Source organism: Mytilus californianus, unplaced genomic scaffold, assembly GCF_021869535.1.
Source record: "Mytilus californianus isolate M0D057914Y unplaced genomic scaffold, xbMytCali1.0.p SCAF_1, whole genome shotgun sequence".
Lineage (NCBI taxonomy): Eukaryota > Metazoa > Mollusca > Bivalvia > Mytilida > Mytilidae > Mytilus > Mytilus californianus.
Genome location: NW_026262581.1, coordinates 51,123,062 through 51,149,318, shown reverse-complemented (window position 1 = coordinate 51,149,318; position 26,257 = coordinate 51,123,062). Strand labels below are relative to the sequence as shown.

Here is a 26,257-nt window from a genome sequence, read left to right as displayed (position 1 = left end):
AATAAGTTTTTTTTTCTTTTTGCCTTATTATCCGCTTGCATGGTTTTTGGTGTTGCCCATTGTAGAGGGATTTAGATAAACCCTTGATGACTATTTTTGGTGATACTAACAACTACCCTAAATTTCTCTGTATTCATATACTTTATGTCTTTGTACTGTTGCATGAAGTGTATTGATTTACAAGAAATCTTGTCATTATGATTGGTTCCGCATATCCTGCCAAGCTTAATTTTTCCTGTATTCTTGCATTATTAATAATGGAGTCTTTAATTATAGTTAACCTCTGAAATCCCAGACTTATTTTGGATATTATTTCTGATTCTCTTGATATTAGACTTCAATCGTTGAATATTCCAAACTATGGATTTTATCATTACACATTTCTGATTTCTTGGTTTGTTGTAAAAAAAAACACATTTATACTAAGTCTTGGTAAATTTCTGTAATCCTTTTTATAGTTATAACTGTTACAGCATACAAAACATTAAGTCCAATGATTCCTGTGTCTTATCAAAGTCTAGACATGCTTAGCTAATGCAGTAATTCAACTTGTGGTTTATTTTACAGAGATTAATGGCAGTGATAGGTTTATAACTGCCAATATTACATAAATAAACTGCAGAACGTGACAAAAAAAAAACAAACCAACAAATCAACTAAAAAGATACAATTATTAGCCATTAAAGTAAAATTTATGAGCTATTCAAATTAATCAAGTTTGTGTATTTTTCTGACTGGTCATATCAATAATTAATAACCATTTGCTTTGTTCTCTATAACGAATACATAACAACTCTACAGTTGTTTAGGTAAATGTAATGAAGCTGAATGTGGAGTCAAGTAATATGTCCCAATTGTCCCATAAGGAGATTAATTGAAAGTGGTGTTTAACAACTCATAGTGATGCATAAAGGTTCAGAATCATGTTAGTTTTTAGAAAAATGTTCATTAGAAAACTAAATTATTTAAATTTATTGGCAGCATGATATAAAGTATATTGAAATACTTAAAATACAGGATGTAAAAAAAAGAAGAAAAACTTATTCAGAAACTTTATTATATAATGGACTTTGCCATTGTTTTATTTTGAGAGGTATCTATTTTGAATCTGCAACTCCACCTAAACCCTTTATTACAATTTATTGAAACTTTTTTACGATCTTAACCATTTAAGTTTTTTGTGCACCTCCTATTTTATTGTTTTATCAGAATCATTTTTGTGGTCTCTCTCACCAAAGCATTGAGGTTATCATTGCTTTATTTTGGGGGTACCCATTGTGTATCTGTAACTCCTTAACCCCTCAGGACAATTTATTGAAATTTTCTCACAATCTTAACATTTTATTGCTAATGTGCACCTCCTCTTTTAATACTTGGTAACATTTATTTCTGATTGATTACTGAAAACTATTATTTATTAACCTAATTAAATTTGTGTGTATTTTTCAGGTGATGATCTACATCATAGACCATGTTTTGCCTGAGAGTTATTATGTCAACAACCTGCGAGCGTTGTCTGTAGACATGGCAGTGTTCAGAGATCTGCTGAGGATCACCTATCCTAAGTTGTCACGTCATCTTGACATGTTACAGAATGCTGCTCAAGATAATACTACTGGTATAGTTTTGGTCTAATAAACTAATGAAATAGAACGTTTAAAGATGATATGATATAGAGATATACTCTGAATCCCAAATATTTTGGTGAAAAAATAAGGTCATATTCCTTCAAATCATCCCCAGAAAAACTTGTATTCTTATTATTTACCTCTTTAATGATCTTTTTATTTTAACCATATCTTTTTATATTTGTTGAAGACTCTGTATTATATGTAAGAGACCAGATTTTAACCCTTGGCTAGTGAAGATGTAAAACATACAGATAATACAGAATCTTCAACAAAAATAATATAGGATTAAACACATTTTTTCTAGAGGTTATTGATGTGTAAACTGGGGCGATTAACTCACAAACTGAATAAAAGTCCAAAGGACTTTTATGTAAAGTTTGTGAGTCAGCAACCCAGTTTACACATCAATAACCTCTAGAAAAAATGTGTTTAATCCTTATAATTCTTAACTAAAACATTTGCAATTTTTAACTAACAATTTTAGGTACATTGGCTACTATTTATCATCAAATGCACAATTGACATTTCAAAACTAAGGAGTAAGCCGCCATATTGACTTTCTGAAATCCATTAATGTTCGATTAATGTAATAGAATCTAAGATGAAATAACACATACCTCAAAAACCTCATTTATAATGAGATGTTATTTAAATTTGAAGCGTACAAGTAACAGAATGACTTCATCTTGAGAATTTCATTCGTATGACGTCAAGTGTTCCCATGACGTTAATGCGGCAAGCTCATTTATGAAATTTCATGGAATTTTATTTTATTGTAAATTTATACATTTTCCAAGCTTTAATGTATCATTTCTTTTTATTATTTATTAAAATAGAAATAACAGTTATGTATTTGTTTTTTTTTTCAAACTCCATTTGCTTGAACCCCTTGATCCCATGCATCTGTATCGCGCATGAACAGATCACAATGAAGATTACGAAAATAGTATGGCAACATGGTCTATCGAAGTGTAAACCAAGGAAAAAAATGCTTACGGACCAATCAAATTTAAGTATCTGTTGATATGCAAATCATATAAGAATTATAAAAAGATATTATTAAGATAAAAAATAGACTAGATCGTAACCCTTAGCTACCTAAATGTATGTTTTAAATAAGTAATGTTTTCATTATCATAGGGATTTTAGAAGGTTAAGATTTCATAGTGATTTTCTGTTTTATGTATTATAATGACAAGATGAAAAAACAAATTCTGATTTTGGTAAAGACTATTGATTAAGTTTAAGCTTTTTCTTTGGACTGTGATAAGTAGAATTTTTCTCTTTATATACAGTAAAATGTTAGTCTTCCAGAGATTGTGAGTTATAACTTTGGCAATAATTGACTTTTTTATGAAGACAGTGGAAAAAATTTAATGTGAAAATAATATGATATATGTTAATTATACAATGTTTAGCGCTCTAAGATTCAAATAATAACCTTTAAATTTTGTTTTTGTTTGATTAAATGTATTTTACTATATTTGTATTTTTTTGTAGGTGCCTGTTATGAGCCTCCTCTTACCAATGTTTTCACTATGCAATGGTTTTTGACCATGTTTGCTACTTGTCTTCCAAAGGAAATTGTACTCAGGGTGTGGGACTCATTACTGTTAGAAGGATCCAAAATTTTACTTAGAACTGGCCTGGCAATATGGGGCAAACTATCTAGGTAAGTTTGGCAACATGCTGGCAGTGGGTTACCGGTAGTATTACTGTTAGCAACCAATTCTGCAAGACTGAAACCCTTCATTTAATATATATTCATTATATTTAATTGCATACATATAATTGAAACTTTTTAAGGCAAAGTTTATGCATTTCAAATTTTTATGCAATTTTATTTGCATTTAGAACTCTTTGAACTGCACCTGAATATCAAAACAATCAGGCAGTTCTATAATATTTAATAGTGAAAACTTTGCAAAATCGGATTCAAAATAACATCAGTATTTTTTTTAAATCCTTGGAAAAGACATTGAAGAAGGAGATTTTTGTTCATATGCTGTATTTATAACTAAGTTGATTCATGAAGATTACATTGTAAAATTAATTATATAAAATGAACGTATAAGCTAATCAATATGGACACTTCCAATACATACCATAAGTTATTGTTCTAAGAAATGGACAACTAAAGCAAAATGTACAATCAATATTCATCTATATTTTCCATACAAAAGAAAACAATAAACTTCAGTACTGTTTATTATTTCTTAAGCATTTAATTGAGTATGAATCTAGCAGGAAGTGTTTAGTCCATTAATAATTAAATTGTTAAAGCAGCATATATAACACACAAAAGGGTCATGACCTGAAAACTACCACACTTTTTTCACAGTTATTTCACAATTGATATCCATGTAATTTATATGAAATTCTTCCAAAGTAATAAATGTTGTTTCCACACTGACAATTTTAAGGGAGGTAATTGCCTGTGGGTAGAAATTCATATAAACAAGGAATTAATTAAATCTGGAATAATTTGAATTCTGAAAAATTGATAAGAAATGTATGATTAAAACTAACCATGCATGCATGGCTAAGGGGGTTAGTTAGTTCATACTAAAATATCAGTGCAAGTAAAATTAACCTTAGCCATGCACACATGGCTTACCCTATTTAGTTGGGTTAGTTTTCATCATACTTTTCTTATCAATTTTCGAGAATTAAAAATTATTCCAGATTCAAATAATTCCTTGTTCATATATTTTTACTAAACATCAGAAAACCAATGTGAAGGGAAGAGTTTCCACTTGCAACATCAACCTAGTGAGGTCGTATCTAATTTGAAATGTTTTCTTTACAGTTTTCAATTGTTATAAATAACAATTGGTTAAGATCATGCTTTAAATGAACATCTGTTGACAACTGTTATTTATGAAGCCACAGCAGTGCTTTTGACTTTCAGGCAGATTTTTTTTTCAATGCATATATCAATACTTTTCATATAGGAATGAAACTAATTTACTTGTCTCACAGCAAAACAATCTTATAACTCATGCAAAATCTTCTATTATTGCAAAAGATTTTATTTTTCTTGTATTATTTAGAGTTCATTTAATTCTGTTTCCAGGAGGATACTTTCTGCTGGTAGTGCTGATGACTTTTATTCATTGATGGGATCGTTAACTCAGGATATGATGTCTGGTAAAATGATTACTGGTGACTCCCTGATCAAGGTTAGTTTCTTTAAAATTGATGCAATTAAAGAAGTGAATCACCCAGGTGTAAATCTGTACAAGAAGTAAAAACAACAAATTTTGACAGAGGAGTCACTTTTCCCTTGGAGAGCAAATGAATTTAGTGAATGGCAGTTGTTTGTCCTATGTATGGAGGAAAATTGAAGTTATGCCAGGAAAAACAAAATTTGAACTTTGCATTTCATTTACAAGATATAACTGCCTCGGTGGTCTCGTGATAGCATGTTTGCCACCAAAGACTTTATAATTGGTATTTTCTGCTTCTCTGCTAAGCATGTGGCTTTAAGGAGTAAGAACAAAGACTGGTTGGCTTGGAGTCAGAATAATGTGTCCTGTTAAGGTGTTACCTTGTGAACTAGCACTTTAAAAATCTGGCTTAGCGTGTCGGTCTAGTACAAAGCAGGGTTAAAATTCATATTACATTAACATGTTCTCATCCTGAATATGCATATTAATTTGCCGCTGGACGTTAAGCAGCCATCCATCATCCATCATTTACAAGATTCAGTGGAAAGTCTATTTAAATTTGTTTGTTAAGAATAAGTAGTTTTGATATAAGGAAGATAACTCAATTTCGTCATTGTGACTGAAAAATTAGATGGGAAACAACTCTACTTTTATGCAAATTTTTCAACTGTGTTCTTTTTATTTTTCAGAGTATTTACACTACAGCTGCTTTTGATTCTCAGCTATTAATAGAACTTAGGGAGAAATATACTTACAACATTAGACCATTCAGTAGTTCTGCAAATACAAACAACAACAAAAGTAGATCTTTCCTTAGCAACATGCTGTTACCTAGCGATGAAGATGAGATTGATGAAGAAGATTTAGAGGCTATAAACTGTTTCCCTGGATTCTTTCCAGTGCCAGTATCAGGCAGCAAGGCAAAGGGTAAGTAATGATTTGCTTTTTACATCCCTGCTACTTAGTGTACCTAGTAGCCACAGCATATAGTTTAAGCTTTGTTTATCATTCCAACATTTTGTTCTTCCTATTTTCTGGGAAAGCCCATGTGAGCTGTAAGTCTGCCACTGGCCAACAGCAGAGATTTTAGTTTTCATTTAAATCCATTTTAAAATTTTATTTGAATTTTTATTTTTAATGACAGATGAAATGAATTGAAATCAAATCAAACCATGAAGGAATGTTTATTAGAAAGTATTTAATTCCAATATGGCTCCACGGGCCAATTGGTCAAAATGATCTAAATTGAAAAGATATTCTATAGAACCAGTAAACAAATTAAAACTCAGTTATTTAAGTATTGTTTCATTGGTGCCATTTTGAAAATCATAATGGGCACCAAGGAAAATCAAAGTTTACATTGACATCTAATGGGAAATCAGATTTTGAGTTGATATTTTTTTTTAAAAACTGCCACATGCAAAATTTTATTTTTTATTTATTGCAAGGTAATTTTTTTTAATTTAAATTGAATTTCATATCTGTGATATTCTCCCTTTAAATATTTCTTTGTTAAATAAGCTCTTCTTAAAATACTTAAGCCATATAAAATGAATTCATAGATGCTCAGGTCAACCAGCAAGACTAATGTTCATTGCTGTGATTCCACAGCTTAAATGATTGCTGTGCTCTGGCAGGTAAGGGTGAAGGTCAGGCAGTCAGAAATCCCTTTTTAATGGTTCTTTTTTGGTTGATGTTCAAGTTGAACACCTGTTTATCTTAGAATCTATATGTCAAAAGTTCCACACATGCTATGACAGCTCCTAGGTTCCCATAAGATTCATTAGAAAGTAGATTCATTAGAAAGGAACATTTTTTTAAAGTTTTATCTGAAAAAGCACAGCCTTTCTAATCTGAACTCTTTAGAATTGTGTTCTTGTCAAAATTTCCTATGTTGAGTTATTCAGAAAGCTGGCAGAATCAGGTTTTTATTCTGATTTTTTTTCTTCAACCACAATACTAATTGATTTGATTTTTGTGTTGTTGGGTTGCTGTTTCATTGATGTCCCCCACATCTCCTTTTATTGTGGAGGATGCGACATTTATGTTGCGAAAGCAAGACATAGCTATCCTAGATTCCGTTGTGGGCATCGACGGCATCAGCATTAAGGTTCAGTCTGTGGATAAAGTTTTTTTTTAGACATCAATAACTTTATCAAACCTTCATGGAATTTTATGAAATTTAGACAGAAGATTGTTTATGAACAAAGAGAAAGTATCCAGAGCAAAATTTTTAAAATATTTGGTTTTATTTTTCTGTATTTTACTGATAAATGGACTTAGTTTTTTTTACAGTTAACAAGTAGATATAATCTGAGGTTAAAGTTTTTCAGTCATCAATAACTTTGTCACAACTTCATGGAATTTTATGAAATTTGGACAGAAGATTGTTTATGACCAAAACACAGTATCTAGAACAAATTTTGAAAATATTTATTTTCATTTTTCCATATTTTACTGATAAATGGACTTAGTTTTTATACAACCGCAAAAAAATTTTGCGGTCGTATATTGGTATGACGTTGTCCGGCGTCGTCAATTTTAGGAATTAGGGACCAAAAAGGGGCAAAAAACAAGCATTTTTCTAGTTTGATGACAATAACTTGTGTGTAAGTGTATTGATCTTTATGAAATTGTACTACAAGGTTCCAAATCACAAAGGGAAAGCTGGAATTGAGTTTGGGGGTAATTGCCCAAATGTTTAGGAATAAGGGGCCAAAAAGGGGCCAAAAATAAGCCTTTTTCTAGTTTCCAGACAATAACTTGTGTTCGATTGTATGGATCTCTCTGAAATTGTACTGCAAGGTACCATACCACAAAGGGAAGGCTGGGATTGATTTTGGGGGTAATTGCCTCAAAATTTTAGGAATTAGGGGCCAAAAAGGGGAAAAAAACAAGCAGTTTTCTAGTTTCCGGACAATAACTTGTGTGTAAGTGTACTGATCTTTATGAAATTGTACTACAAGGTTCCAAATCACAAAGGGAAAGCTGGAATTGAGTTTGGGGGTAATTGCCCGAATGTTTAGGAATAAGGGGCCAAAAAGGGGCCAAAAATAAGCCTTTTTCTAGTTTCCAGACAATAACTTGTGTTCGATTGTATGGATCTCTCTGAAATTGTACTGCAAGGTACCATACCACAAAGGGAAGGCTGGGATTGATTTTGGGGGTAATTGCCTCAAAATTTTAGGAATTAGGGGCAAAAAAGGGGCAAAAAACAAGCATTTTTCTAGTTTTTTTGACAATAACTTGTGTGTAAGTGTATGGATCTCTCTGAAATTGTACTACAAGGTTCCATATCACAAAGGGAAGGCTGGGATTGAGTTTGGGGGTGTTGAATCATAAGGGGGTTCAAAAAATTTTGGGGAGGGATATTTTTTTCCTTTTTTTTTTCTTTAAAATTTTCCTTTTTAAATTGGTTATTTCTGATTTATATATAAAAGCAAATAATAATGATATGGTTTGAATAGGTAAATTAAAAATTTTTAAGTTCTTAGACCACATTCATTCTGTGTCAGAAACCTATGCTGTGTCAAATATTTAATCACAATCCAAATTCAGTGCTGTATCAAGCTTACATGTTGTGTCCATACTTGGCCTAACTGTTCAGGGTTCGACCTCTGCGGTCGTATCATTCTGTGCTCAGCGGAGCATTTTGTTTACAGTTAACAAGTAGATACAGTCTTGGGTTAAAGTTTAATACACATCAATTACTTTGTCAAACCTTCATAGAATTTTATGAAACTTTGGCAGAAGCTTTTATATGAATAAGAGATAATGTCTGAAGCAAACTTTTGAAAATATTTTTTTTTTCATTTTCAGTATTTTTCTGATTGATGGACTTATTTTTTTACAGTTAACATTTACAAGCAGTCTGGGATTAAACTTTTTTGACATGATAAATTTGTAAACCTTCATGGATTGTCAAGACCATGAAATAGCATCTAAACAAAAAGTTTGAATTTTTTTTTAAATTATGTATTTTACTGATGAATGGACTCACTTTTTTAGTCAACATTATACTTTTACACTCACAGCAGCAATCGTAGGCGAGGCACAGGGTTCTGCGGAACTCCTTACAAATTTTAAATGTTGTAAGTCATACATCAGAAAATCTGACAAAAAATGTTCAGAATGTTGAGCTCTACCAATTGATCATTGACGTCAAAACTATCAGGCGACTTCTTATAGGAGTTATTGCCCTTAAATGACAAATTTTACCATTTTTTTCACATTTGCCTTTTACCTTGAAAACTATGATAGATAGAGAGATACTTTAAGTTGCAAAAATGATCAGCAAGACAAGATCTACAAATAAGTATGCATGGTTGTAATTGTCAGTCGACTCCTTATTAGAGTTATTGACCTTTACTGATGATTTTTACCAATATTTTGCGTTTTTGCCTTATATCTTAAAAATTATAATAGATACAAAGAAACAAGCACAAAATGATCAACAAGACAAGATCTACATTTAAGATAATATGGAGGAAATTTTCCAACAACTCCTTATTGGAGTAATTGCCCTTTAATGATGAATTTCGGATTTACTGTTTCCGAGTTTTGGGGTTTTATTCATTAAAAAAGGTGGGATTTTTCAGTTTTCAGACAATAACTCATTAAAAATTTCACCAATTTGCATGAAACTTTTGTGGATTGTTCATATCTATTGACGTGAGCTCCCTTTCCATTTTTATAAATTTCGGATTTACCGTTTCCGAGTTTTGGGGTTTTATTCATTAAAAAAGGGGGGATTTTCCAGTTTTCAGACAATAACTCAAAAACGATTTTACCAATTTGCAAGAAACTTTGGTGAATTGTTTATTTCTATTGACATGAGCTCCCTTTTGATTTTAATAAATTTCAGACTATACGTTTCTGATTTATGGGCTTTTATTCATTACAAAAAGGGGGATTTTCCAGTTTTCGGACAATAACTCAAAAATGCTTTCAGCATTTTTTTATGAAACTTTGGTAAATTGTTTATATCTATTTTTGTAAGCTCCCTTTTGTTTTTTATAAATTTTCAATTTTATGTTTCCCAGTTATAAGATTTTATTTGTTTATAGTCTGACAATAGATTTACTAAGTATTGCGCAACAGCACAGTGTATTGCACAACAGCAAGAAATCATTCATATAACCAATTTCAAGTTCTTTGACTACATTTATTCAGAAACCTATAATATATCAAATATTTAATAACAATCCAAATTCAGACCTGTATCAAGCTTGAATATTGTGTCCATTTTTGCCCCAACTGTTCAGGGTTGGACCTCTGCGGGCGTATCCAGCTGGGCTCAGTGAAGCAGTTTATTGTGTAATGTAGGAAAATCACTAAAACATTTTGATATCTATTAATTGCTTGTTGAAGTTATTTAAACTGAAAAAAAACCCTTCTTTTGATGTAAAGTACATGTCACAGATATTCAGATTTGATTTTAAAGATATACATGTGTGTCATTGCGAACTTTTGTAAAAATAAAAATAGAATTGTATATTATGATGAAAATACTAGATTTAATCTTTATATTCTTTAGGCGAGATATGGTAATTTTGTCATATTACATTGTTAAGCTGCTGTTATTTGAATTAATGTACTTTCTAAATAAGTGGTTAATTCGCATATCGTGACTCTGTTCCATGAGTGAAACATGCCATTCATAAATTGTGTGTTTGAATACTATATACAAATATAGAAATTGTTTTAAATTTGTGTGTTTATTTTCCAAACAATCTAAGTGGTCAAGTGGTCTAAGTAGTTTATCTAGTCTGTCAACACTGAGGTTGTGAGTTTGAACCCCCCCCCCCCCCCCTCATAGCAAGGTGTGTTCTACTCTAATCTTAATTGACTAGGTTTGCCAGTTTTCCTACTGATGTTCCATTCTCTCCAGGGATTCCAGATGTCTCCATCACTAAAAACTGGTCTCCTAGAGATAACCAAGAGTGGTGAAATTTATCAATCAATCAATCTTGATAATCTGAACAAGAGCAAAACAAAGCATTCAGCATAAGAGAATAGTTAGTTCAGATTCAGATTACCGGTAATCTTGCTCATTATGTTAAAATTTTTTAAAAAATCTATTTAATCCAACCACATTTTTAGTCATTTTAGATCAATCAAAACTATGTTTTACACCATTTTAAAGTATATAAAATAAACTGTTATAATGAATTCACTTAAAAAAAACAGAAATTTAAAAGGATGTCACATTAAGGCTACAGTAGAATTAGGGCAGACATTTAAACTTTTGTGTTATTCTGAGGGAGTCATCCTTTAATTGACAACTGTCCCTAACAATTTGTTTTGAAGAGCATGAATAAGGTATTGTAATAGGTTGAAAAACATAGAGGTTGAAGAAAAGATGAGAAGTTTAAATTTCTACAGTAGATTTTTGTGATAATAACAAAATATGAAATGTAATTGTTAAAGGGAAGTAACTACATTTAAATGATATAAAGATGAATGGCTGTTTTTTCCTTCGAAGTAAGTCTGCTTCTTTTTAAATTATCTTTGCATGTTCAAGAAAATATAATGCATCTTGTTCTTAATTAAGTCAAATTCTGTTGTTAAAATATTCTCTTATAATTAAGATATGAGTTCTTTTATCCTTTTTTGGCATTTTTAAAAAATAGAAGAAATGCTTGTTAAAAAACTGTAGGCTTATGAATATAGACATGATCATATTGCAACTTGTGATAAAATGATGGTTGAATAATCTAGCAAATTGGATGAAAAAGATATTTTTAGAACATGACAAAACTGTTGACAAAGTTGAAAAAAGTACAACAAAATTGAGAATTCATTATACCAATGTATTCTCAACTTGAAAAAGTAATTGAAAATTTAATGAAATTTCTGCTAGCTCTAGAGAACAGTTCGACTTCAAGTTATTTTGTTTTATTAGGCATAAATGCCAGTGAGTATTCTGGTTATGATAACTTGGAAAAGATTTTTTCCTTTATGTCTGACTAATAAAGTTAGTCTGATTTTACAATTTGAAATGTAATTGCATATTTAAGTGCAGACTACAATATGAAAATAAGGATGGGTGGATGTGGTGTGATTGCCAATAGACAACTTTCGAGTTTGTTGCATTTCCGTCAAAAACTGGTTTTAGTGAACATCATTTGTGTTTTTAGGGACATCGTAGCTTCCGTTCCTATGTTGAGCGATTGGTTGAAAAAATGATAATGCTATATTGCACAAATTATTCGTCAAATTAAAGTCTTATAATTGATAATCAGCTCTGCTGTCATTAGGGAATTGTGATTAAGTACTTACAGAACAAATATTATTTCTAGTTTATCCTGCATAATGACTATTGCAAAGATGCTTAATGAACTTTAATAGAGCAGGGATACAGGCAATCCCCTCAATCTGTTAAATGACGTCACAAAGGCGCATAAAATTGACAAACTTTTCCGGTAAAGGACATAACTCGAAAGTGGTCTATTAGACCACTATCATCATGAGACCAAAGGATGAGAATGTAAACAACTATAGGACACTGTACAACCTTCAACAATGAGCAACATCCATAATGTATAGTAAAGTAAGCTAATGGATGGATAGATTATAAAAGTCCAGTAGGTGATCTGTTAAAGATATTCATGTTGAGAACATTTTGATTTGATATGAGATGATTTAAGGTTCCTGCATTGTACTAGACTGACATGGTTTGACATGCTATCTCACAATGAAGATGTATGACATTACTCTGACAAATTACTCTAACTGCCAAGTGACCAGTCTTTGCTCTCACTCACAGGTACAGCATGCTTGGAGATGCAGCAAATGCCAGATTTTAGGTGTTTATTTGACCATCTAAATCTGTGATCGAATTGAGGAATCCTTGTTTGCAATTGAGTGGAGAATGCTACCACAAGATCTCAAGTGCAGTTCTTGTATAAGTAGGAATCTTTTAGACCCTCAATAAATTAAATGCAAAATGTTTTTATCAACTTTTTGTATTGCAATAAACTATTTTTTATGACTTTGTATAACAGTGAAATAAGGTACCAGCTAGGCAATCAAAACCATTAGTTGAAGAAAAACAGACAACACCGTGCTCAATCATAGTAAAATAATGAAAAAACAAACAGCAGTCCAATAAAACACTACTCAGAAAAACTCGAAGTTTGAGCATCATTCAAACATTATAAAAAATCAAGGATGAACTTGTGTGCTCCATAGTATCCACTAGTGGCACTGACTGTTTTGCTCCTGTTAAAAAAGGGTGTCTATACAATAGAAAATTTGTGAATATCTCTTGTACAACCCTTAAACATCACCAAATTAATAATTAAACTTTCAATACATATTAATTCTGTAACCCTAAACCTTGATAGTGTAAAGAATTTGAAAGAAAACATGGTCTCTCGAGGACAAAGGGTAGACAAAAATGTTACAGGTTGGAGCAATACAATCATTGAAAAAATAATTATAATTTTGGCAAGAAGTAATTGACTGGATCATGCAGTGTGTTTGAAAGTCAAATTGTTCTAAATATTGACCTGACTTGCTCATGTGTAGAACTTTATTACTGAATAAACATAATACAGTGAATAAAGTATTTCAAAATTTATCCACAACAAAGTTTATATGATTTGAAAATGACTTAAAACAAAAATCTTCAATTTTTCAGTCTCCTTACTTTTTGACCTTTCAAACTCATCCATCCTGCAACACTCTACATTTTAAAGCCCTCAAATTCCATTATTTAAACCTGTCATTATTATAAATATAACATATGGATGTAAAAATTATTTAATGACCGAATTCCCAGTGGCTAAATCTATAAAATAGACTACCGAGTTATAACCATTTAATATATATAATGTAGGTAAATCTGTTGAATTGCTCCATTTATAATGAGATACTTGTATGCAAATTATATTCGTCTAACTTAAGTTGTTATAAATAAGAACCGATTTTACCTAGTTGGATGCCCAATTATACATTTTAAAAGTGTGTTTACAGTTGCCTACATGTGATAATAGGATCTTAAATTCTTAATGATATACACAAATGTGATTTTCGTTCTGAATTGTATATTTTTTCCAAAAATTATCTTTACTGGTATCTTTATTTTCACCCATATACCAGAATACATGAAAAAAAAAAATGAAATTGAAAAAAAGTCTTTTCAAAGTGCAAAAAATTATTTGTAATAAATTTTAGCACCCTCTATCCCTCCAAAATGTTTGGTCGAAAACTGAAACAGTTGGTTGGACCTTGTTTCAAGTAGTTAGCCTGGGATCCTGGCTCACTGCTCGACAGTAGAGGCAGGCAGAATAAAACAACATGGTTTCGTCAATTGGATGTTAGAATGATGCATCGTGGGATAGCGTCATTTCTTGACACATGGCGGGAAATATTTATATTGTCACAAATTTATTGAAAATTATTTTTCATTTCATATGAAATGCAAATTTCGAAAAATTTAGCATATATAATTCAAACGTTATTGATTAACATCGTGAATCGTTGTTAATCAACTGTTAATTAATGGTTCTGATTGATATATTCCTTGTTTAAAGAACATGCACATGTGCAGTAATTCAGTACTGTTCAGTGCTGATAATTGGTCACGTAGATTGTATTACGCCTGGCCCTATCGACAAAGTATTAGATTGGGTCAGGATGCCAGGCTATCAAGTAGTATCAAGTTGAAAGCCATGTCATGTTGAAAACAATCAGATCATGTATGATAAAGTAAAGCAATGTGGTTTTTATTTGATAGAGTTGCTTTGGTGACTGTCATTTTGTTTGATCTAAAAAAAAAATATAATACCGCTGGATTGACAACAACACTTTAGTGAACTGCAAGTTTTATTATGTCGACTAGTTTCGCTGATTAGATCGGCGTCTTCAGGACAAATTATATAGAAATTACAATCCCTGAAGTATAAAAAAATGGTATCTAAATTTTAACGTCATAATGTGTTTACTCCATTGTCTTTGTTGTTCCTGGTTACCAATGTATGAATGAAAAATTTCTAGGCAATTTAGGGATGGTATCTCTGTTTTTACATTTATTTAAATAATTTTGGTGTTGCTGGCACCTAACTAATATAACATTTAATTTTCTGAAGGCACGGAATGATGGTACATTTATTTCTTGAATCCTTTGCGGCTCTTCTTTGTACGTGGATTCTGCTGTCTGGTCTTTTTTTGTTCTTTTCCTTTTATTTGTTTGTAGTTCGGCAGAGGTTGATGGTATCGGTTGATTGCTGGCTTCTTGAAATTCTTCGGTATCGTTCGATTCCATGGTGGCCAAGTGGTCGGCCCTGTGTGGTATAGGCGGATCCGTGGATGCAGGGGTTCAGAAATCGGGATAAAAATAAGAAACTGTTGAACCAACGCCTTTGTGGTGAAGTGAAGGTAGAGTCACTAAAGAGGATACCCAATGGTATGCAGGGCGAAACTAGTCGACACAATAAAACTTGCAGTTCACTAAAGTGTTGTTGTCAATCCAGCGGTATTTTATTTATTTATTTTTATTGACTACCCTGCATACCATCGGGTATCCTTTTTAGTGACTCTACCTTCACTTCACCACAAAGGCATTGGTTCAGCAGCTTCTTATTCTTATTTTCTTCTTTTTGAAAAAAAATATGTAAAGAATGTCCTTACATTTGATGGATTTTCAAATTATTAATACCCTAATTGAATTTGCATAATTTATTTTTCAGTTTTATTAAATGTTATTTGAAGTAACTATTCTTTTATTTCATTGTTGGAAAGGTAATTTTAAAGGTACACAAAATCAATCTTTGAACTTTCCTATATCACTTTGATTTGATGTAGCTGTTTCTGATTACAAAAGGAAAAAACATTTGTAGTTTCATTGTAGTAAGAAATAATCCAGGGATTACGTTACAAACTAGGTCACAATGATCATAATAACTTCTCACCGATTTTACAATTAAATTATAAATGACTTTTCCTTGTGCGTTCATTAATCATGATTTCAGCACAATGTTTATAGCAACATTTGTGACGAGATATTGTTGTGAATTCTTGTTTATGCAGAATCAATAGACAATGTTACAGAGAAACTTGAACAACTGAAACAGCGGAAATGAGCAAAGAAAAAAAAGGTTTTCTAATATTATCATTCTTTACAATTTTAAGAAGGAAGGGTTCTCTCTTGAAAATCAACAATTATTTTGACATGAGAGGAATGATCAGAGAAGGGGATATGTCTTTTACAGGTAATATAAACTCTTAAATTTGACAATGTGACAATGGCTGCTTACTCTGTGTTATAACATGTACAGTCTTATTTGCTGATTTTAAACTAATGACACCAAAACATCCAGACATTTAGAGCTTGACATGTCGGCACCTGTCTATTGTTGAAGACTAACTGTTACCCTTCTGTATATCATGAAGACTGTAATGCTACCCTCTAGATGTCTTTTTATTGTATTTGTTGTTGGGTAGCTCTCATTGATGTATACCCTACATATCCTTTTATTCATAGTATATCTGGTCTTAAGAGCTATAGTAAGACGCCAGTTTTCTGTACAATAAATCAGAACTTTACATCTTTTATCATATGAAAATTACAGATGTGTTAATTAAAAATAGCATTAAGTGGCACTTGAGGTTGGCCATTTGTAAGCAGGTTAATTTGCAAGCACTTGTTCTGAGTACACACTGCAATATGTTACTCTAACCTTCACAAGGGAGATATGATTCATAATTACCTATTGATTTTCATAACAATGTATATCCACAATAAACAAGGCAATAATTAAATTGTTACATTTACAAAACGTATGAGCAGTATATCTTTTATTTTCAATTATTTCTGTCTGCGCAACATATTGCAGTTTCTCTAATGAAAAATGGAAAACCGGATACTGCCCTACGGAAGATATGTCATTTGAACCTGTGTATTGATCGATAATTTATTCACAATTGTAGAGCTCGGTGATTTAAAATTTCATACTTTATTTTTACCGACCACATGTTAACTATTTACATGGAGTTAAATTGAAATAATATGTGAATATTGATTGTGGCCTGCAGCATTTGGAAGGCAGTGGTAATTGAAATTAAAAAAAAAAATATCCAGATACTTTTATAAAGTAAGTTACTTTTCAATTCTAAAGATTTTAAAAGATTTCATTTGTTAGCACTTTAATCTTACTTTAACTGTATGTTTTAAAAAGTTATCTTAATAAAGCTTTTATTTCTTAAACAGAAGGAAAGTCTGAAAAGATTTTAATCTGTATAGAGTCCAATATACATTTTAGAGTCCAATTTGTACAAGTTCTAAAATGTTTTGTTTTGTTTTTGTGTTTTCATTGTTAAAAATAAGTGGTGTGTAAGATTGTTTACCGAATAATTACATGGTTTTGAAAAAAGATGGTAAGGCTATCTTCTACACTAAAGGAAGACTTTGTATTTCTATCTGTTATTTAAATGTAACAAAAGTAGCAAAGGCCAAAAACAGAATACATGCATTCAGGTGGTGGTTCGTTTCAGTTTATTCCTCACTGGTGAAACCTTTCATTAAAGTTTTTAATACATATTAGGTCATCAAATTTGAAAAGAATTACTTGGTGAAGGGATTCTTTATGTTTTAAAAGATTTGTATCTTAATGTGGGTTTTTTTTTGTCAATTAGAACCTGACTTATTGTATAGACATCTGTAAATTGCTGAAGACAGTATTAAGACATTTAGTCTTCAATATGTCTTTCATGCTTTTATTTTGTTGTTTGGTTGCTGTCTCATGTCTCCTATTATTCACATTGTAACAAAATAAAACAACTTTTTTTTAATTAAGATATTTAGACAGATATGCGGTATGGGTTTTTCTCATGGTTGAAGTCCATACAATGACTTATCAGATACGGATCCCCCCCCGAAAAAAAAACAAATCCGCCCCTACTTTTAACTGATTTTATGTTCATCATTTAAACTGAGAACTTCAACTCTGGTGGGTAATTGTCTCATTGGCTATCATACCAAATCTCCATATTTTTTATATTACTTAACTTTGATTTTTCTGTTCTTAAATTTTGAGTAGCTGATCATGATAAAAAATTAACGTTTGTTTAAGTATGCATATCATTATGTTATGATAAGGGTAATTAATAAAATTGATAATATATATAAATAAGAAGATGTGGTATGAGTGCCAATGAGACAACTCTCCATCCAAGTCACAACGTATAAAAATTAAACAATTATAGGTAAAAAGTACGGCCTTCAACACGGAGCCTTGGCTCACACCGAAAACAGCAATTTAAGCTATAAAGTGCCCCAAAATGACTAGTGCATGTTTTATATCATTACAAAAAAGCAATATATAATTTCTTATCATATTATTGTATAAAACTTAGACAATAGAATTTTTGGACAAACTTTTTAATAAACATGCATACACAATATTACCGGCTATCATTGAGGCAGATATGACTATGTTCCAGATTGCCATTCAAAACAATTCTTTTTGCGATCGTGTACAGCATATTTTTTTTCTGCTGTTCTGTTCTGTATGCCATTGCAATACAGTGGAATTTGGAATTCTGTACAGCAGATTTTGATGTGTGTTACCTGTTGCATCTACAGTACCGATAGCTGGTAATGGTTTTAATGTACTAAATCAAGTTACATGGGCACAGCCATTCGTGAAGGGAACATGACAAAGAGATAAAAATAGATGGTTATCTGTGATTGTTTGTTATATCATTTGCTTATTTTTTTTAAAATAGCATTGTCGGCAATGGAGCAATCATTTGGTTCTTTGAATCTATTATAAAGTGTGTGGAATATATATATATTTGATTTTCCATATTTTCATGGGAATTGAACTTCATGTTTCACACTTGTTTGAAACTTAACTATGTCTAAAACAAATCTGCTCAAAATTTTAAAAAAAAAAACATTGGAAAAAGATTCTTTACAACAGAATAGATCAAAGCAAAATATTGAAATTATTCCTTTGTTCTTCATATTAAATTGACTGGTTACATATTTGTTGTACATGCACTATCATCAGTCACTGTGCAAATATATTTATATCAACTTTTGATTTTCCTTTCTATAAGATAATATGGGAAAGATGCCTAGATATATGATAAGATAATTTGACTAGTTGTAACAGAAACAAACATGAAAGTAAATATTTGTAAAATGATTATGTGTTTTTACGAATAAATTTTGAAAACAATTTAAATTAAAATGGTAGAAATTTTTAATGAACTTTTGATTGAGGAATCATATTGATTCTTTGTAAATTTTTGCTACAGATGTGATAGAAAATGAATGTCATCCTGTTGCTTATTGAAAAGTTAATTGCTTTTTGGTTAGAAAGATGAATATGTTTTTCTTCGCACCTCTTTCTACTTTCACAAATCCAAACAACTTTAAAATCTTATAAGTGTAGTCTTTTAAATATTTGTCTTAAAGACAAACATATCAATGGTTCAATGATTAAGGATCTTCGCTCCTCTTGTTTTTGAATTTTTGCCAGATATTCAGAATCCTCTGGTTTTATCCATGTAGTGCCATTCAAAAATTTTCCCCACTAACCCCTACTTATCTTTTCATAATTTGGTTACATATAGTTTAAAAAGCCATATTTGAAAATGCTATAAAATTCTTGTTATTTTTTCATATTTTTTTAAGAAAAAGGATGCCAATGTTAAATATATGAAAAGTCTAGAGAGAATTATTTCCAGCCAAATTTTCAATGGCTTATATCTCGAAAACAGGCACACGGACCCTTAATTTTTTTCTGCTCTTTTAGTTCCTTTATTTATATACTATCAATTTATAACAGTCTTTTAAAGCTTGTTAATTTGTAACAGAGTAGCGAACATCCTAAAGTTGAACAATAGGTGTCATTACCTGCACCTCAAGATTCAGATCTTATGGATAATTTTTTTTTTTTTTTAAATATATAAGATGGTTACTTCAAATTTAAGAGACAAAGTACACCTTGGTTTTAAAGTCGTTCCTAATCTGACCGTTGAAAAAAGTTTAAAGTATAAAAAAGTCTAAACATTCTGAACTCTTATTAGGAACATCACAGAAAATCTAGATAGTATCGTTGTGAGACTGAACTGAAATGTAAAAGAAAGGATATGATGTCTTTATTCATGACGCAAAATCTCTGTATACACTGGGATAAAAATTAAACAAATGAAAAAAGCTTTGATTTCGGTTCTTCATCTGAAAGTCACAGTTAGGCTTTGTATATGGGATTAACATCTGTGTTAGTTTAAGAAGGCCCCAGCAACAGTATGATCTGATTTCTCTACTATATGGTGCATATGCTACATCAGTGCATTTGAAGAACACGACTGAGTGTAGTATCAACAAATTATAAAATAAGATACTGTCATAATTAACTAAAAAATCTCAACCAAAAATACAGAACCAATACATATAAATAAACAACCACAGTGCAGATCAAGATATTTATTTATTAGATAATATCTTTTGTTTCCTATTCTGACATCGGACTCGGACTTCTCTTGAACTGAGTTTTACTGTGCGTACTTTTGTACGTTTGGTTTTTTCTACATTGGCTAGAGGTATAGGGGGAGGGTTGAGATCTCAAAAAACATGTTTAACCCCGCTGCATTTTTGCGCCTGTCCCAAGTCAGGAGCCTCTGGCCTTTGTTAGTCTTGTATCATTAAATTGTAGTTTTAGAAAAAATACTGCTATATCAACGTAAACAGAGAAAAAAACTGCTGGTAATCCAGAAAGGTTTTCTTTGATTTGTGATGCAGAATACCATGTAAAGGTTCACCACAAAAAGTCGGTCTTTTTTTATGTCAACAGCTTGCTATAATAGACAAACACAATCTTTTCATAAAACATGTCTTACTTGCAAATATGCAAATAAATTAATTTTTTGTCATGTTTGATTATATTCCAACATTGAATTATCATTGTTATTGACAAATGTAGCATTTCTACGATTTTTATCACTTTAACACATCGTTAGTTTTAACATTTTCATCAACTATATTATGACAAATCCTATGATTTACATAGTCATAAAAATTATTTAGAATTAAATGTTGTGCCCTAACCTTGATCTGCAGAATTAGCCTATGCTGAGAAGGTATTAATTTTTTCAATGACTGTAATTTTTATGGATTAAAGGGGTCAGTCAGTCTATATGATGAAAAACCTTGAAAAGTTAAGCTGTAATTATTGAAGCTGTGTTTATTCATTCATTCTCCTATTTTTCTCACGAATGAATACGAGTCTCGGTCAGATTTGGTTAGCTATGGAGAAAATAACACTGACCTTGCATGCTGCAGAAAACTTTTGAGGGCATCAAATTGGCTATGTATCAGGGATGCATAAATACACAGTCACTTCAAATTTGATTGGAGACAATAACTTCAGTTAAAATAAATGCCTGGAGAATATCAGTATCCATGTAAGTAAAAGAACCTGAACAACTTTTTTCAGGTGTCAGGTTTTAAACCATTATTTTTGCATATTGTTTTCAAATAGCTTTCAAGAGTACCAGCCCTTTTTTTAAGATCCATCCTCAACTTTGTCCTACAAATTGATATTGTGTTACCTGTTTTTGTCTTTCCTAATGTCGCGGAAAGCGAGACATAGGGATTGCTTTTTGTGGCGACAACAGCTCTGGCGTCAAAAATTATTAAGTTTTCTACTTAAGTTAGTTTAATAGTAACTACTTGTGATAGATCATTGATATTTACAATGAAGTTGCATTACTATCAGTACATATCAGTTTGCAACTATTTCGAGGCCCTGCCCCCTAAGTCATGGTCCAGTGACTTTGAATTAATAAGCAATTTTCAATGTGAAGTTTTCTGCTTTTAAAAGTTAGTTTGATAGGAACTACTTGTGATAGATCATTGATATTTAGTATGAAGTCGCATTACTATCAGTACATATCAGTTTGACGACTATTTCAAGGCTCTGCCCCCTAAGTCATGGTCCAGTGACTTTGAATTAATGAGCAATTTTCAATGTTAAGTTTTCTGATTAAGTTAGTTTGATAGAAACTACTTACAATATACAATATATTCTATAAAGTTACATTGCTGTCTGTACATCTCAGTTTGTCAACCATTTCGAGGCCCTACCCACTAGTTGGTCCAGCGACTTAATTAATTAGCAATGTTGCTGTCCATCAGATTGCCTTTTTCTGAATTTTTTGTCAACAGGCGAGACACATCTCTGTGTCAAAAGTTTATTAAAATAATTTTCAAATATTAAGTTGCATATACAATTTTATGGAAACAAATTCTGTTGAGAGGTGACATGATAAAGTTGATTACCATAGTATTCTGACTGATATAGGTATAAACATAAAAATGTTAAGTTTTACTGTAATGCATGATGGTCCCAGTAGAATAACTGGTGAGTAAAGAACAATAGAAAATTCAGTCTTCACTGATTAAAATTTATTTCGGAATTATACATTTTTTTTTGTTATTCCAAATATACATGCAAGTGCTAATATCTTAGAAGCTTTAAACACTTATTTAAGACATTTCAGTGTGTGCTATCTTGTTGTATGAAATATTGCTTTGACACAGTTTTTATTCAAAAGGTCATTAATTAATTATAATTTGAAAGCTAAAATTCAATTTTCTATGCACAGATGTGCAATTTAGAATTGATTATCATTGAAACCTATGATGCATTTGTTAATTTTAAGAATTATTTGATAAATGTACTCATAAATTTGTTTTTATGGAGCAAGTTTCATATTATGAAATTAAAGTTTAAATAATTAAGTTACCAATTCTGCATAACCTTAGGAAATAACTGAGATAAGCTTCATGTGAGCAGCGTGATGACATTCAATATGTAAAAATTTCTCGTTTTGTTACATAATCTGTGTCCCATGTTACTGGCTGTGACAAGCAGTTTAGGACTCCATCTGTATGCACATGCTTATCCTTGTTGCCTAAACTTTAATAGGATCTAACCAATTAAGTGAGCTCTACATTATACTAACGCCATTTCAAGATAATAGAGGGAGCTATTAGAATAAGTGTGATCCTGAATTCCCAGAAAAATAAATGCTGGGTTCCAAATTCCTGAAAAAAAAAAGCATTCTTTCCCGAATCCCGATAAGTTAATCATTAATTCCAGAGTTCTGATAAATGTAAATCCAGAATTCCAGCAAAAATAAAGACCTAATTACGACGGTGCGACTAAGGTCCTTCTGCCCCTCTTAATACATCAAAACGTTAACAGGAATTAACAAGAATATTGAACATAATACAACTAGATCACCCCAACTACTAACAATGACTTCTCTAGGAAAATAAGAAGAAAATACCTGCACAGTCTGTAAATTTGACTTTTAAAAGCTGATCACCAATTCCATGTAGTGGTTTACAAATTGACTGAACATAGATAAGTTTAACCCACTGTTGATAAGAATCTCCTAAAGGTATCTTTTTGAATAGGATGGTGCTTGACTTATGTATAGGGATAGGTTACTACATGTAGGAAAGTTTTATTTACTATTGTTTTATCCTGCTAAACAAATAATAGGGTTTTCACTCTACCTTGAAAAATGTAAGAAGAAGATGTCAATTGTATGTTACGATGCTTAAGATCCTGAGTAAAATTGCAAAAAACCTTGGGGAGGATTATGTAAATGAATATGCTGGCCTGGTAAGAACTGACAGTAAATAATCTTGAACAAGACAGGATGAAAATGATTTTTTCCCCAATTAAGGCAGAAAATAATTTTGTACAAAAAATTGAAAACAAATTTTCACACTGCTAATCCACACAAAATAAAAAGGTATACCGCACAATTTCAAAGCAAAGAATCAGTATGTAAAAAAAACTCTTGGCCTAACCTGAAAAAATCAGATATTCCATTACAATTTCCTTTTTCCAAATCTATATTTGGCCGTTTATGTTAATGTTCTTGGTAAGAGCCATTAGAAAATGTTACTCAACACATATCAGTGTGTGTAATTTGTTGTCAGATGACACAATCAATCTCAGACGTTTGTGCTCAAGAGATTTTTGTACTTCAATTGACATTTAATAAACTACACTGAGTTTGTCTGTTTATTGTAGATACCATTTACAAAGTTTGTTTAGTTTTTTCGTTTAGTGGAGAATGATGTCTGAAAATTAATATGATTTAGGTTTAAACTTCAAAAATCAAACAAATGTGAATTAATCCTACTATCAGACCAAGCAAAAGGGTAAACCTAATAGTTTATTTAAGGCTTAACTATTGAATCATTTCTATTTACAGTAACCCTTTTGTCACTTCCCAACCTTTTAAACAGGAAATGTTCACAGGTGATTTATAAAAGTAAATAAACACATTCTGTTGACTAAATTCACAAGAGTAAGTAGCTTTGTTGTTTGTTATGTTAGCATAGTGCTATTAATTCGGTTTCATGCTCAGAAAACTTGCACTTGAAAAATCCTTTTCTCTCCAGTTTGGTACATTTTTTCGTTTTTAAAGTGAAAAATTATCAGAAAAAAATTAAAATGGAGGATTGTCCAATCCTTGCAACTTAAGCATGGACACAGAATCTGTATTTCAGATTTTAGAAATTCTCAGGGCTTTTTTCTTGTCTGATGTTGCTTGCAGTATAGAAAGTTCTCTTATTACGTTACAAGAGTTACTATAGTTATAGAAAAATACTTAAACTTGTAGAAGGGGGGAGGGATACAGGTTGACTCTGTCATATTTGATTGTGCTTCTCAGAAATCACGGATTTATTTATTATCTTTTTTTTATTGTTTTGTGACATTCCAATTGTTTTGGTATTTTCCTTTTAAAGGATCATTGGTCCAGTTTATACAATCTTTCATCCTCAACCTCTTAACTTCTTCATATGGTGCAAGTTTATGCACAAATGAAGACTATACAGTGAACCACTTTTTTTTGATGATTTTCGTAACATATTTTCAGTGCTGGAAATGTCTTTAAAATTCATAAAATGGCAAAAAAATGAAGAAAAAAAAAAAAACACTTGAATTTCTGTTGAGTTTAGGGATATGCTTTAAAAGTCAAGTTATTCCTCTTTTTCTAATTTAATTTACTTATGTTTGTGAAATTAAGGCAGTTGCAATCTTGGTTACCTTATTTTACAGGAAATGTATCATTTAAGTCAAGCTAATATAAGAGTTCTTGAGAGGGGTGGATGATCCTCTATGTAAACAACAATTCTACAGCAGCAATGAGTGAAAAATTGCTGCTAGGAATCTTTTTGGCCCAATATGAATCAATTTTGTTTATAAATGTTGTACATTATTTTTGATTAATTGATATTCAAATGCTGTAAAGAATAAACACATCACTCAGATTTTGAAATTAAGGAAATTAATTATGTCATTTTGAAAGATGAAGTCTTAAAATAGATGTCTTTTGAAGTTTTATTCCATCATTGATATCATCAATTTTAGAATTATACAATAGCTAGACAACAGATGTTGATCATGATGTATTTTCATTAAAAGTACTTTACAGTATAACATAAAATTCAGGTATATTTAATAAAAACAGACAGAATATGTGCTGCATCGTTAGAAATCGACCTTATGCAGTGCAGATAGAAATCGACCTTATGCAATTGCACGTATACATGTACTTGTATAAGACTTTGATTGATTTTGGAACATTCAAATACGAAATAAAAGATTAATTTTGGTCTGTTTTGTAGGGTTCTTATGACAACTCAATTTTCAAACAGTTACAGACTTTCTTTAGACATTTTATTCAACCTGAAATAGGTTAACAGATGTATTGATATTCATTTGCATAAGGTTGATTTCTATCCGACGCAGCTCCTATATAATCTAAATTGTAATAGTCTTAAATTTCATCTTTCCAGGAAGTGACGGGGAGGAAAATAATGCTGATATATCCAAAGTAGGACCAGGGGCCTACGGTGCTAGTGGTGAGACCCAACAGTTACCATCATCTATCTACATGGAGAGGATGTGTACAGATATCAACTCTCTACAGAAACAGTACAATAGACTGAAGCAGAGACAGAATCAAGCTCATATCATTATTGCAGGTATTAGCTTTAGCGATTTGTAAATTATGAGATATTTAAAAGTTAGTGATCTCCTTGACAGTGTCACTTAGTAGAGGCAAATTTAATATTGGCCTTTGAGTATTTATGGCGAGACGGAGGATGATTATTATCTCCCTTTATTATGAGCAGATAATTGACTAATTTCCTTCTTGAAAAGTGTGTTACAAAAGGACAGACAAATAACATAACTGTCTCTGTAGATTTCACAGGTCAATAAGCAGTGTATTAAGATTTAAAAAATTAAGAGGAAAATTCAAGATAGTATCAAACCAAATCCAAAGTTAGGCATTAAAATAAGAGCCCAGTCCTGTTCTAATATCTTCAATCATCAGCTCCTAATTGAAGGACTTCTTAATTTAAGGTAATCTGTCAAGGACTTGATGTCATCTGGTTGTGAGGAGATG

At 31.2% G+C, this 26,257-nt stretch overlaps 1 protein-coding gene across 2 annotated transcripts in view; it reads left to right on the top strand.

Moving 5' to 3' along the window:
* LOC127720656 (TBC1 domain family member 30-like) overlaps positions 1-26,257 on the top strand; it is a 76,081-nt gene that overhangs the window by 39,349 nt on the left and 10,475 nt on the right. For both annotated transcript variants that reach the window (XM_052227376.1, XM_052227382.1), the window contains 5 exons: positions 1,450-1,618; positions 3,132-3,303; positions 4,708-4,813; positions 5,491-5,728; positions 25,644-25,832. In XM_052227376.1, the coding sequence (XP_052083336.1) occupies positions 1,450-1,618; positions 3,132-3,303; positions 4,708-4,813; positions 5,491-5,728; positions 25,644-25,832 (874 nt within the window). The remainder of the gene's footprint in view (positions 1-1,449; positions 1,619-3,131; positions 3,304-4,707; positions 4,814-5,490; positions 5,729-25,643; positions 25,833-26,257) is intronic.